We start from the raw sequence: 14,480 nt of genomic DNA on the forward strand, positions 1-14,480 counted from the left end.
CAAGGCTGTTTTAATGGCAAGGACTGGCGATTGGACTCAGGTTAATTCATATGAAGAAGTACAGGAAGAGGGAAGGACTGCACAGCGCAAGGAGACAGGCCCCCAGAAAAGGGGCGGCCACTACTCAGTTGTAGCTGATTTTTTTTTTTTTTTTGCATGATGGGATCTCCCAATTTTCAAGACAGGAATCTGGATTTTTATGTCAAATCTCCAAATTTTAGTAGGTCGGGTCAAACATTTTTCAATGATGTGTGAGCCCGATGAAATTCACTGCAGGCCAGGTTTGGCGAAGGGGCCGCCGTTTGCAGCTTCTGGTAGTGCCTCCTCGTGGCTGCTGCCTGTGCCGACCCTGCATATGGCTTCCACTCACCGCGGCTCGGCTCTGCAAACATACCGGACTCGGCTGTTCAGTGTCCCACTTCCAAATCCTCAGGGGAGGAAGCCGATTGGTCTGGTTTAGTGTTTGCTATAGTCCTGGCCCAATTAAGATGCGTTGGGAAGACTGGGTCAAGAGGTGGCTCAAACATGGTGGCTTTGGCCTGCTCTGTCCGCACGCTGGCACAATGACCGGTATTTCTGGGACCCAGGCAGACACATATGTAACCTCTCCAGTCTGTTCATTGTCACTGCTGTGGGTCGTGTGATGGCATGTGGTCGGCAGGCATGGCGTCTCCACCATGCATCAAGCATGATGTTCAACACTGAGAAGGCAAAAAAATAAGACCTGGTCCTTACCTTCAAGCACTCAGGGTGCAGTGGGGGGTACAGGCCTAAACAGGTCATTGTGATGCAGTGTGATATGGGCGCGAATGGAGGGATGCGGGGTGTTGTGGGAGGCACACAGGATGGCAACCATGAAACTCTAGAAGGTTCCGAGGCCCCTTCTGCTCCTCGGAAACTCAGTGGTTTCAGCCAGATGTGAGCCACGGGTGGTGCTTTACTGTATTCTGATTCTTTGACATTTGAACATACCTCACCTATAATCCTTCCCGGTTAGTCAAGAATATTTGATGAGGAACTACTTTAAATGCCCCGACTCCCACCATGCCAGAGAACAAAGCGCTTTCTAGAGTCATCAGTAAGAGAACAATTCCACTCACAATAGCATCAAAAAGAACAAAACTCTTGGGAATACACTTAACAAAAGAAGTACAAGATTTTTACAAAGTACCAAGCATCACTGGAAGAAGTGGAAGGTCTAAATAAATGGAGAGGCATGGCCAGGCTCATGGCTCAGCAGACTTAAAATTGTTAAGATGTCAATCAATACTCCCCCAAATTGATCTATAAATTCAACACAATCCCTATCAAAATCCCAGCTGGCGTTTCATGCAGAAATTGGCATGTTGGTTGTAAAATTTATATGGAAATGCAAAAGACCCAGAAATGCAAAAAAAAAAAACAAAAAACAATCTGGTGAAAACAATTCAGGAAGAAACAGTAATGGCATGGACATAGCATGGTGTGGGCCAGTCGAGACCTCTTCTCAGCACACAGGGTGCCACTGATCCCAGATGCATGAAGACTTCTAGGCTCCAGTCTTTTTAAAAAAACAAACAACAAAACCAGACAGATGAAAATTCAATTTAAGAGACTGAGGCAGATAATTAGGGATGAAGATGCCAAGGTGGCTTCTAGGCTCATGTAAGGCTTTCAGAAACATCTGGAAGCCTGTTTGCCATCTCAGGGGGTACCAGCCAGAAGGTAGAGAGATGCTGAGCAAACAAGGAGTGAGCTTGGTGAGTTCATTCTCTGTGAAGGGGTTCCTTGGGGGATGATCCTTCCCGTGGCCCCTTCTCCAGGATTCCATGGTGTCCCTGGGGCCACTCAGTGGGCCGCTGATGCCATTTGGGATCCTGGATGTGAAACAGGCTTCATATGTTGGTAGTTTCATGCCTCATCTCTTCTGCCTCCTCTGTATTCCAGTTCGACATCTAACTTCCTGTGAAATCTGTGACAGCACTCCCTCCGGTTCATTCTGTGGCATTAGGGCTGGGCAAAAGGTTTCCATAGCCAGCTAGGTTTAGGAAGACAACATCAGGTAGGTGTCTTCGCTGCAGGACTTTTCAGAACCGTTAATATGTTCATGCAACTTGTCATTGAGTTACTTAACCTCAACTACCTCATTTCCTTGCTCGCCTCTTTGATTTTCTGAGATTTCCTTCCTTCTGAGGACTCGTGGAGTAAGCTTTAGTAATGCCAGGCCCAGAGAGAGATGGGGCTGGACTCACCTCCAGGAATTGACCTTGTGATTCCCTCTCACCTCACGCTTCTTGTCCACAGGAGCCAGGGTTGCGGGGCGGGGGTAAGTGATGACTTACGCAGCGGTTCTCAACCTTCTGGCCCTTTCATACAGTTCCTCATGTTGTGGTGACCCCCAACCATAAAATTATTTTCGTTGCTACTTCATCACTGTCATGTTGCTACTGTGATGAATCGTCATGTAAATATCTGATATGCAGGATGGTCTTAGGCGACCCCTGTGAAAGGGTCGTTCGACCTCCAAAGGGGTCGCGACCCACAGGTTGAGAACCGCTGACTTAGAGAGAAGCACATTGATTAGTTAGTTGGCTGAGGAAAGCAGGAAGTCCTTGGGGGGCGGGGGGCGGGGGGCAGGGGACGGTGGTCATTGGCATCATCAGAGGTGAGATGGTGGCATCCTGAGCAACTTCCTTTCTTCCAAGACCTCGCCGAAGAGCTTGGCCGCCTCCAGGGCACAGCCCCAGTGGATGGTGAGCCCGTAGCCTCCATGGCCATAGTTGTGGATGACCTGGGAGAGGAAGAGAGGAGGTGGCCTGGTCTGCCCTGAGAGATTCAGGAACTTTCTGAAGAGTCCTGGACAAAGCCAGAGGACACGGAAACTCTTCTGGGCACCCTGGCGGGAGGGTGGGGTCTCTGGGAGCAGCAGTAAGGGGGTTGTTTGAGGAACTGGAGGTTGACACCCTAGACTCCTCTTCTACTTAGGAGATGAACCTGCTTTATACATTCAGCACAGGAAATGCAGAATCATCTAAAACTTGAAGTCAGAGGTTTTCACACACACAAACACACACACACACACACACAATGGTTTGACGTTCTCTAAATTGCCTTCCTCGTTCCCACCCTGCTCCGGATTGCTGAGCCTCCTGTGTGAATAGACGACTCTTCTACCCACGTCAGGAGGAAAGAAAACCAGGGGCCCCCTAAAAGTGGGGTCTGGGTAACGTGCTTATTCATCCTGGAGACAGAGGCAAGACCTTGGGGCCCTTTTCAAAGCTAAAACCGTTAGCCGGGACTTAAAAGCCCCATGCGTGACTCTCCCGATTGTACACACATTCCCGGGATAAGAAAGGACGGTGACCTCGATGGGGAAGATTGCTTTCCTGATGGGAACCCAACCCCCACCCACTCAGGCCAGGGCCTTCAGCCCAGGACAGCACCTCCCGTCATTTCAATAAGCCTAGTTCCTACCCTAGGAGAGAGGACATGAGAGGGGACCCCAGAGAGACAATGGAGCAGCCGCAAATGGACACGTGGGAAATGGGGCTGGAGTCACATTCAGATCACACCCCAAGCCTGTCCCTCACCAGTGGTCTGATGTAGGGAGCGACTCCACCTCTTGGAGCCCCTGTTTGCTCATCTGAAGCTCAGGGAGGACAGTCCCCACCCCAAAGAGCTGGAGGGGAGATTCCCTAAGGTCGTTCGTGTCATGGGCACAAAGCAGATGTTCAATAAGGTGCCCATTTCCTTCTGCTTGACCACAGGTCCCAGCAAACCAAGGCACTGCCCTCTATGTAACCTTGAGTGGGTCCTTCACCATCATGGAGCCTCATTTGTAGAGGAGGGGACATGAGCCAGCCCTGCCAAGGGCCCTCTTAGGAGTGAGGAGGGCATTGCTTTCCATGCCAGGAAAGTGTACCTCTGTGTTTGAAGACCCGCAGCAAAGCTGTTCTCTTTCTAGCCGAATCTGGGGGCGTACTGGCCGGAAGCCAGTCAATTCAGCAACAATTTTGGCATCCTGGAAAGAAAAGTGTTAGTAATTCATCTCCGGGTTATTTTTTTCTGCTGCCATTTTGAGGGGATAGAGAGTTCACTTTTGGAACCTCGGTATCATTACCACCACCTTGAACACCATCACTGTCTGTTTTATTCATCCCCACTGCCATCATCACCACCTTTGTCAGCCACCAACGTCATTACTATCACTCATTGCCACCACTTCTATCAGCTTCTCCATCTTTATCAACCACCAGTCACCACCATGGTATTGTCAACAGTCACCACCTCATCACCATCCTTATTACCATCCTCGGCATTTTCATCACCATCAATACCAACCACTACCTCCACCTGCTCGTCACACCCTCATCACCATCAGTGTTGTCATTGCCACTAACAGACACATGAGAAAACTGAAATTTCTGCAACAAATATGTTTTGAAGATGTCACCTTAACAGAGAGTAAGTCTCAGTCATGGCCATATATATTTCATCAGCCCATAGCAGGACTTCCCTGGGCATCATCAAATTCGGGTGTATTCCACAGGCCCTTGCTGGAATTAATTCGCCCAGTTATCCCTTGGTGGAATCTTCCCCTCCTCGCATGTCCTCACGATCAAGCTGCCCAGAGCCTGGTCTAGGGACCGGATACCTCTCCCCCTCTTACCTTCAGTGTGGGCTCCAGTCTGCAGCAGCCTTCCCAGATGGTGTTGTGGTCTTCACTATTGTTCACCTCGCTCCAGTTCCCCAGCTGGAAGATGCCTCCAAGAGTCACTGCCTGGATCCTACATAAAAGTAAGGAGGGTCAAGGATGAAGGGAAACAAAGCCTTTGAGATGAGTGGGGGTCATCGCCATGCTAACCCTTACCACCATCTCTACCTAACTCACTGCTACCATCAACATCCCTGCTCCCAATACCACCAACACCACGGCCATTGCCATTGTCATCACCATGCTGACCCTTACCACCATCTCCACCTAACTCACTGCTACCATCAACATCCCTGCTCCCAATACCACCAACACCACGGCCATTGCCATTGTCATCACCATGCTGACCCTTACCACCATCTCTACCTAACTCACTGCTACCTTCAACATCCCTGCTCCCAATTCCACCAACACCACGGCCATTGCCATTGTCATCACCATGCTGACCCTTACCACCATCTCTACCTAACTCACTGCTACCTTCAACATCCCTGCTCCCAATACCACCAACACCACGGCCATTGCCACTGTCATCACCAGCAATCACCACTTCCACCATCACCGTTATTGTCATCTCTTCATGTGTACAGCATGGCAACTATAGTTAACAATACTGTATGAATACGTGAAAATTGCTAAGAGAATAGATTTTTTAAAAAATATTTTCTATTGATTTCAGAGAGGAAGGGAGAGGTAGAGAGAGATAGAAACATCAATGATGACCGCTGCCTCCTGCACGCAACCTGGGTATGTGCCCTGACTGGGAACTGAATCCGGGACCTCTTGGTCCATGGGACGATGCTCAATCCACTGAGCCACCACGGCCAGACAAGAGAGTAGATTTTAAGTGTTCTCATCACACACAATGTCATTATGTGAGGTAATGAATGTGTTAACTAACCTTATTGTGGTAATTTTTCATAATATATACATCTATCAAATCATATTATGCATCTCAAATGAGCACAGTGTTATGTGTCAATTATATCTCAATAAACCTGGAAAAAATATTGTCATATCCATCAACAGCACCATCTGCACTACTTCCTTTCTTGTTACCATCATCCCCAGTCACCATTTCCACCACCATCATTAGCCATGGATATTGTCATTTCCTGCTCACCATCGACATTGCCATTGAGGCAGTCAGCACAGCCACAGAGCTAACATGGCCTCTGAAACTGTCATCTCTGCCACTCTGTTACCATTATCATTGCTACTGTCATCTCCATGAGCACTGTCTACCTCCCCCCCCTCCCAGTCACCACCAGCATTGACACTGATCTCCTCATCAATAGCAATACTATCTTTACTGCCACTATTTCACTATCAACATGGTGGTCATCGCATCAATACCACCACCATATTCATTAACACCATCACCTCTGTCATTAATATCACCATCAGCTCCAATCACCACTCCCACCACCCTTCCTGCTGTTGCCATTCACACCACGTCTAGTGTCACTGCCATCACGTCTTTGTCTCCAGCATCACCTTTGTCTCTAGCATCACTCTCATCCGAAAGCATGTTCAAGCCTGGCCGGCAGGGCGTGGCTCAATGGTTGGTGTTTCTATTTCTGTTGCCCTCTCCCAAGCATTTAATGACTCAACCACACTTTAAAAAAAACACATTTGAAGAAAAAAGCTGAAGGGACTAAGCAAGGGGCCTGGGGCAGGCAGCAGAAGCTTAAGGAGGGCATAAAGATGGCCCCTCTTCTGCCTAGGATGCCAGATTTTTACCCTGGGATGATGTACGGGGACTTGTAGATGCCTCTGTCTAGGTCATGGGTGATGATGAAGTGCTTCATCCAAGGGGCATCCACCTGTTGATAGAGGACGGAGAAGTCTCCTCAGGGGAGATGCATCAGCACGCCCCCTGCCCTGCTCCCCTCCAAGACCGCATGCTCTGTTAAGAGTGGACAATTCCCAGGAGCCCCTGCTGCCGTCTGCACCTGGCTGCCTGCACTTGCAGGAAGAGCACCCTGATTGAGAGCCAACCTGCCCCCTGAAGCATCGCATGTTTTCACCCACGTACCCACAGAAAAGCCCAGCACGCGTGTGCAAACACACACACATGCACACACACGCCGTTCCTACACACCTGTGAATGCACACGTGTACATTCACAAACAGGCACGCCTCACGCACATGTACACGTACACAGTAAGAGGTGGTGTGGACTGATGCTTATACCCAGGCTCTTACTCCAGGCTGCCTGGGTTCTAATCCCAGTCCCACCGCTTACTACTGCGTGAACTTGTGCATGTTCCTTAATGCCTCTGCCTCAGTTTCCCCATCCGTGAGACGGCGATGGTGATATGATAGACCCCGTCTCAAAGGGTTGTGGTGAGGATGCAGCGATGGACACAACGTAGTCCTCTTTTCGTTATAATAATAGGCATGCTCGCACACATATGCAGCTCCCATATATACACAAGCATATACTAGTATATAGACGCGCGTGCTGTGCTATTAAGAAGAAATCTCGAAAGAGAACATTTGGGAGGGTCGTGTTGCATTGGTCTCTCTTGCTTCTTCGACAGGCAATTCCTCTGGCAGATGTCCCTGGAGATGAAATCAGCAGGCAGCTACCATCTTCCTAGCAACAAAAGCCGGAGGTCTCATCCCTCACCTCCACACTCACCTTAATGATCTGCCCCCGGCCTGGTTGCAGCAGCGGGTCCGGCTGCAGCGCCCCGGCCCACACGCCGGTGCAGTTGATAATCACATCGGCGCCTCCTCTTGCCACCTGGCAGCAACCAACAGGGCAGGTAGGGTGGAAGGGGGTAAGGATCCTGGTACTCCTGCCCCCTCTTCTACCTTCCTTTCACCTTAAAGCTCTCAGCTCCCTGTGGCACAGCAGGGAGGAGGCTCAAGGAGGAATTCCCGGGCCTGCCCCTAATGTCTGCTCTGTCCTTGACCTGCCGTGTAGCCTCAGAAATGTCCCGTCACTTCCTCTAGGCTCAGCTGCCTTAGCAATAAAGTGGGGCTGGTAATGCACATTCACAAGCCACTGTGAGGATCCAGTGTGGCTCTGGGTGTAAAAGTGCTTAGAAAGGAGTACCGTGGAAAAGGGGGGACCTTTCTGGGAACCTTCCAGAAGTCAGAAAGCAAGCAGAGCTCGCTCTCTTCCTCTTTCTGACTCCCTTTCCTTTCATTCTCTTGCCTTCTCCTCTGCCGAGACATCTGCAGAAGGCACGTTGGCACCCCTAGTGCTGGGCATGGGGGGATACTCGGTAGGTCCAGGATGTAGCCTGATAGGCACCCAGACTCCCAGCCCCACCCCCGTGAGGCCCCTCAGAGGTCAGTCCTGGGGCATACACATCGCAGGGCACTGTTACTGTTCATGAGCTAGCGTTGGCTACACTGGACTGTCATCTCTTTGGGAATGAGGGCTGCGTCTGAGTCAGCTGTATTTCCCAAGGGCCCATCTGGGCTGGGCGCAGAGCGATGCTTACTATAGAATGCTAGTAGCTGTGGGGACTGAGCGTCTTCCATGAGCCAAGCACTACCCTAGCTGCCGGGATTGAGTGGAGTCCCAGAACAAAGCTCCTGGGGCAAGGCCAGCGCCTGATGGTAGCTGCTCCTGTCATGATGACTGGTGGTGGTGTTACTCTGGCGGTGCGTCAGCTGGGGCCCGTGACTTTGCAGAAGCATCAACCCAGAGGTCGGTAGGAGGCAATCTAAGTGTCTGGAACTTGGGGGTGGGGAGCAGCTGATACTGGGCTTTCATATAGATCAGCCCTTCATGGCCGCCATGGTGCCCCTGTCCCTTCACTTCTGCCACCAATATCAAGGCAAAAATGCCCGAGTCCTTCTGGGATTGACAAACGTTTGGAGTCTGGGATGGGCCTCAAAGGGATCCTGGAAGACTGAGGAGGAGGCCCTCAACTCAGCAACAGGAAGCAAAGGTCCGCCCCCCTCTCCTCTCTCCCACGCCCAGCCCCTGCCAGCCCTGCAGCTCACCTCCTCGAAAGACTCCACCTTCTGCTGGAAGAACCTCACTCCCCGCTCGGTTAACCTGGGATGATCAGACACATGGAAAAGCTCATTACTCAACCCTCCCTCCTACCTCTCCACAAGGACAGCACGGGGACACGTCCCAAAGACCCTCTGTCCCATGGGGTGCTCCTTGCTGTACAGCCAAACCGGTTCATGAGCACCTTGGTGCCCCAGGGGGCCATGAAATGTCCCTGGGGAAACCTGAGACGGTCCAAGCTCCTCATCGGGCAGATGGAGATGGGAGAAGGGCCTTGCTGAAGGTCATACTGTGAGTCAGTGACGGGGCTGGGGCTCACACTAAATGCAGGGGGGCGGGGGGACAGGGTTGGACCAATGCCACCCCTTTGTCAGAAGCAGAGCATGAGGAGGGAGGGGGGCTAGGGACATTCACCCCTCCCTCTAAGTGTCCCAGCTGAAAAATATTGTCACTATTAGAAATATAGTAGAAACATCAAAAGAACAAAAAACAACAACAAAACTATATAAAGGCTGAAGCATAACCTCAGGACTATTTTATCTACATGGTTTCCTCAAAGTAGAAAAACCTGGAGCGTTTGTTCCCGGAAGAGCCTAGACGGGAGTCATTAAGCGTCCCAAGGTTAGAAGAAATAACCGGATTTTAGCGCAATAGTTCGTAAGCCTGGCTGATCATTAGAATCACCCAGGGAATTTCCTCTAAGATACAAATTTCTGAGCCCCACCCCAGCGGTTTCAATTCAGTAGATATGAAGCAGGGTCCTGAAAGCTACGTTTTAAAAAACTTCTCAGGTCACTTGATAAAAGCCACCATCTCTATTCTATATTTTTAAAAATCATAATGAAATAGTAATAGGTAGGAAATATATGGAATCTTTCTTAATGTGAAGGCATGTGAATATAAATTCAAATGTCTCTCTCAAGGTAATGTTTGCTAATGTAGAACACTTCAAGATTCCTATCAACATCAAGAACAAGACAGGGACATCTACTATCCCCTGTATTATTTAACATTGTTCTGGAGGTACTGGCCATAGCAGTTAGACAAGAAAAAAAAAAAAAAAAGATGAGGTATAAAAATAAAAGGCAAGGCATGTTTTGTAGATGATGTAAATAGACCTGGAAAACTTAAGAGAATCCATTTAAAGCTACTACACAAGTGTTATGGATTTTAGTGAGGTTGATAATAGGCATCCCATGTAAAGAGTTGCCCACATGGTTCTATTGCCCAGCCAGACAGAACCACTGCACAGCGGTTAACTCCCACCACACCTAAAGGTTAACGTTGGGGTTGGTCGATACAAAGACGAATACCATGAACAACCATCTGCTACAACCCTGGTCCCTGGGAGGGCTTTCCTGAAGCTCAAGTTGAACATCTCACCTTTCAGTCAGCCACTGCAGATACCTCCTCCCCTCCAGAGTCAGGCTTGTGTTGAACCAGCCATAGCTAGAGTCACAGCAGGCAAAGGTGGGAACAAAGGATCAGAATCAGAAGGCTATCCAATGGAGATGGGAGCAGTGTTGGGTGGTTGTTGTATTTTTTTGGAGGGGCGGTGGGAGGGAGGTGGTGGTGTGGGCCCGAGGCTCGAGACAGGGCCACTGTTGGGAGAAGTTCAGGTGGAAGTGGTTTTTAGCTCAATGCAAGGAAATTTGTTGTGTCAGACAAAGCCATCCCTGACGTGGGGATGTGCAAGTGGAGACTGGATGTGCATTTGGAGAGGGGATTCAAGCATTGGGTGGGTGAGGAGAGGACCGGAAAGACACTGGGCTGTAGGGAAAAGAAGAGAGGAGTTTGGTGTCACACAGACTGGATTGGAATCCCATTTTGGTCACGTGGCTGTGTGACCTTCGGAAGTCACCTAGCCTCTTTAAAGGGGTACGGAGCTTCTGGCCTTGAGATCTGTGGTTCCCTAACCCCCACTTCCTTAGCCCAAGGCCCAGTTTGGGTGGGTTTCTTCTCTGAAGGAGCTGAACAGAGCACCAGGAGACCAAGGTAGGAGGGGCTCTAGGCGTAGGATGGGACAGAACTTTGGTGACTCCGTCTTCTGCTGCCTTCTGGACGGGTCTGTCTGAATTGTCGGGCCTCATTCCCTTTGCTCATGATAGTAACCTCACCTGTAATCGGGGAACATGTCCAGCTCCCTGGGTGTCAGCTTCCGAAATCCCAGAACTATGTCCTTCCAGAAGGGGTCCTGCAGAAGAAGGAGAGGAGGGGACACAGGGATGGGTGCAAGTCAAGAGTAACTATAACAAAAATTTTATATAATGTTCCCTGTGTGTAAGGCTCTGTTCCGAGCATTTTACCTATACCACTCCATTTAATCTTCCCAACAACCCATTGAGGTAGATCCTATTATTATCCCCATTTAATAGATGGGCCCATTGAGGCTTAGAGAGTGTAAGTGACTTGTCTAAGATCACACAATTAATAAACGGTGGAGCTGGGATCTGAACCTACACAGTTTGGCTTCAGAGTCTAAATTCTTAACCATTATGCTGTACTAAGGGTAAGAGTAAGACTTGGGGTGAGTGATAGGGTAAGGGTTGGGAATATGGGAGACAAAAAGGGAGGCAGTGAAAGTCCCCAAAGAGTGAGAGTGGGGTCAGACAACATAAATGGAAATTTCAGTCTCACCCCTGAACACCTTGAATTCTCTGAGACTCAGTTTTCTGGTCTGTATCATGGAGTTAATAGTCACTCTCGGTCCCATGGAAGGTAATGGATAACGTGGCTAATGCTCTTAGCACAGGGTTAAATGTTGACTAAACCTTGGCTTGGGGTTCTGGGCACCCAGCCGAATCACCCTCTCCAAGCAACCTGAGAACATCCCCCATGCGGTCACAGACTGTCTGGGTTCAAATCCCAGCTCTGCCACTTTAAAACTTTGTGAGCTCAAGTAAGGTACGCCATTTCATCTGCAAAAGGAAGATAATAATAACACTCAATTATTGTGAGAGCTAATTGAGTCACTATTTGTAAAGTAGTTAGGACAGGGCCTGGCACACAGTAGGGGCTTTAGAAGTGTGCACCATGATGAGTGTCTTAGTCCATCTTGATGAAAAGCCTGGGGACCACCTGCAGGGTCACAGGACGTATTTTGGCCTCAGCACCAAGTGCCCACCACTATAGAACGTGACTCTGGTCTGTGATCAAGGCTCTGCCCCACGGTCAAGGGCTCCTCACTCACCGGAACAGCTTCATGGAAAAGGTTGTAGCCTGAGATCGGGGCCAGGCCCATGTTTGCAGCATTGGGGGAATGGATGTGGCTCAGGAGGTAGTCGAAGGTCTGCCGGTTCCAATGCCTGGAAGGGTCCACCAGAGTCTCATCACGTCATGCCCTGAGCTGGATAAGACCGCTCTGAGGGTCAGCTTGCCCAGGGCTGTGGTCAGGCTGGTGGGGAGGTGTCCAAATCCATAAATCCATCATGGTCCACTCCTGCAGCCCCCCACGTGCCTAGGGGTCTCCCTCTTCCCCAAGCTTTCCAATATGTCCCCATCAATAGAAAAGAGAAGATGGAAATAGAGCATGCTCCCTCACAACCATTCGGAACCTACCTCCAACTTAGGATCACGGAGTTGCCAAGTTTAAATGAAGGCTGTGACCTTCTCCGGAGACAGTGAGCCACAGGTTCAAGCTCTCTCTAGGCTCCACCCCACTGTAAACACCAGCTGGCACTCCCAAATGCTTCCTCTTCTCCTTGGGCTCACAGCTCAACTACATTTCCCAGACTCCTTTGCAGCTAGGCGTGACCATGTGTCTGCCTTCTAGCCAAAAGACCCCAGAAACTGTGCACACGTAGTCCTCATGCTATGCTCCTTGTGCAGGTGCTGGCCCATGTGAAGGGCAACGTTGGAAGCCACGGAGGAGAATGACAGAGCCACGAGCTGGAAAGGAGCCTGATCCCTGAGCTGTCACCCACTGATCAGGAACATCGGTTTGGAATTTGTGGGGAGAATAAAATGTCTGTTTGAGCTGATATTCATCTGAGGCTTCCTTTGTGGAATCAGCCGGGGGTTTCAAAACTAACTTCATGACCGTTGCAACTTCTTCACTAAACCTGAGCATTGATCGACTCACTTAGAGATATTCCTGATTTGCCGACTCATCTGGCATCGACAGCCTCCTGGTTTAGGGGAGGGATGGAGACAAAGTCTCCATCGGTCTGGCACATGTCCCCTCTATCACTGCTGAGACCAAGTGTAGCATCTGTCCAGCACCTAGAAGGGGCTTCATATTTATTATTTTCTTCACATCATGCCAGGACATAGCCTCCACAATGGTCTTGTCATTGGTGACAGGGACCCTGAGAGGGGGCAGCCCCCTCCAGAGACTCAACTCCTCTGACTGCCCGGCCACCCTCTGGGACCCTCACTCACGCCTCCTGCTGGTTTCCGGGGTCGGAGAGGTAGGGCTGCCACAGGCCAGCAGCCACGTCGGTGTTGGTGAGCGGGGTGAAGCGGTCTGCGTAGATCTTCAAGTCCAGCGACTGCAGGGCCGAGTGGTAGCGCTCGTGGATGCAGAGGGCGGTGGACAGCCCAATGACGCCCGCTCCGATCACCACCACGCGCATTGTGCCAGCCTGCAGGACCATCCCCATCACCATCACCATCACCACCATCACCCTCGTCACCACCCCCCACTGAAGGCTTAGAGCATTGGTTCTCAACCTTCCGGCCCTTTCAATACAGTTCCTCATGTTGTGACCCAACCATAAAATTATTTTTGCTGCTACGTCATAACTGTCATGTTGCTACTGTGATGAATCGTCATGTAAATATCTGATATGCAGGATGGTCTTAGGCGACCCCTGTGAAAGGGTCGTTCGACCGCCAAAGGGGTCGCGACCCACAGGCTGAGAACCACTGGCTTAGAGAGTGGCGGATACCGCCAGACCCTTTTAACACTCAATCCTCGCCATGACCCTGAGAAAGGGAGAAACAGACATGGAGAGGCAAAGCCCAAGATCACACAGCAGGTGAGTGATACCACTTCCTATGGGAAGCCTCCCCGAGCGCACTGTATCCATCTGGGAACATTAAAAGGGCCTAACCCTGGCGGGTGTGGCTCAGTGGTTGAGCATCAACCCATGAAACAGGAAGGCAAGATTTGATACCCAGTCTGGGCACATGCCCAGGTTGCGGGCTCGATCCCCAGTGTGAGGCGTGCAGGAGGCAGCCGATCAATGATTTTCATCATTGATGTTTCTATCCGTCTCTCCCTCTCCCTTCCTCTCTCTGAAATCAATAAAAACATATTTAGAAGGGCGTAGGCAGAGTTCCTAGCCAGCTCTAAGCTGGGGAGTCAAATGGTTAGAACTATGGGCTCTGGCTTCAAATCTCAAATCTCAGTTCTGCTGCCTACTGGCCATTGACCTTGGGCAAGACGCTGCCCAAGTCTCAATTTCTTCTTCTGGAAAATGGGGAAATGAACTCATGCCTCGGAGAGTTGATGGAAGATTTACCAAGATGGCACGTGTAAAACGTTTAACCCAGTGTCTAGTACAAAAGAAGCGACTGACTGACATTCGCGGAGCACCTAGTGCGTGCCGGCCTCAGCGCTAAATGCTTCCCATGCTTCATTTCATGTAAGTCTCCCAATATTCTTATTAAAGTAGGGACTAGTGTTATTGGCTCCACTTTCCAGATGAGGAAACTGAGGCTCCGAGAGATTAAAGCCACTTCCCTGAGGTCACAGAGCCAGGAAGGAGTGCTGCTGGGATTTCATTTCAAGTAAACTCACATGCACTTTTTGCACACCTACTGTGTGCCGTGCCGGGCTGGCAGCTAGTGGATGCAGCTGTA

General features: G+C 50.2%; 1 protein-coding gene and 1 long non-coding RNA gene across 3 annotated transcripts; one reads left to right on the forward strand and one right to left on the reverse strand.

Annotated features, from left to right (window-relative positions):
* Nucleotides 1-2,638: 2,638 nt before the first annotated feature.
* DAO (D-amino acid oxidase) lies at nt 2,639-13,297 on the reverse strand (the record flags this gene model as incomplete). 2 transcript variants are annotated; one of them, XM_081113426.1, is made up of 10 exons in its annotated part: nt 2,639-2,770; nt 3,902-4,000; nt 4,649-4,766; nt 6,437-6,519; nt 7,341-7,445; nt 8,663-8,717; nt 10,059-10,124; nt 10,793-10,869; nt 11,866-11,980; nt 13,056-13,297. In XM_081113426.1, the coding sequence occupies 10 exons, from the start codon at nt 13,295-13,297 to the stop codon at nt 2,639-2,641; spliced, it is 1,092 nt and encodes a 363-aa protein (XP_080969552.1). The 2 variants fall into 2 exon arrangements, with proteins under 2 accessions (XP_080969552.1, XP_080969553.1); XM_081113427.1 differs by lacking the exons at nt 2,639-2,770; nt 4,649-4,766 and having other exon boundaries at nt 3,976-4,000.
* On the forward strand, nt 2,639-13,410 carry LOC308534838. Its single transcript, XR_013997217.1, has 3 exons — nt 2,639-4,776; nt 7,240-7,467; nt 12,504-13,410. It is a non-coding gene; the product is annotated as an uncharacterized lncRNA (long non-coding RNA).
* The last annotated feature ends 1,070 nt before the right edge of the window (nt 13,411-14,480 follow it).

Source organism: Myotis nattereri (genome assembly GCF_964212035.1).
Source record: "Myotis nattereri genome assembly, chromosome: 19".
NCBI classification, from domain to species: domain Eukaryota; kingdom Metazoa; phylum Chordata; class Mammalia; order Chiroptera; family Vespertilionidae; genus Myotis; species Myotis nattereri.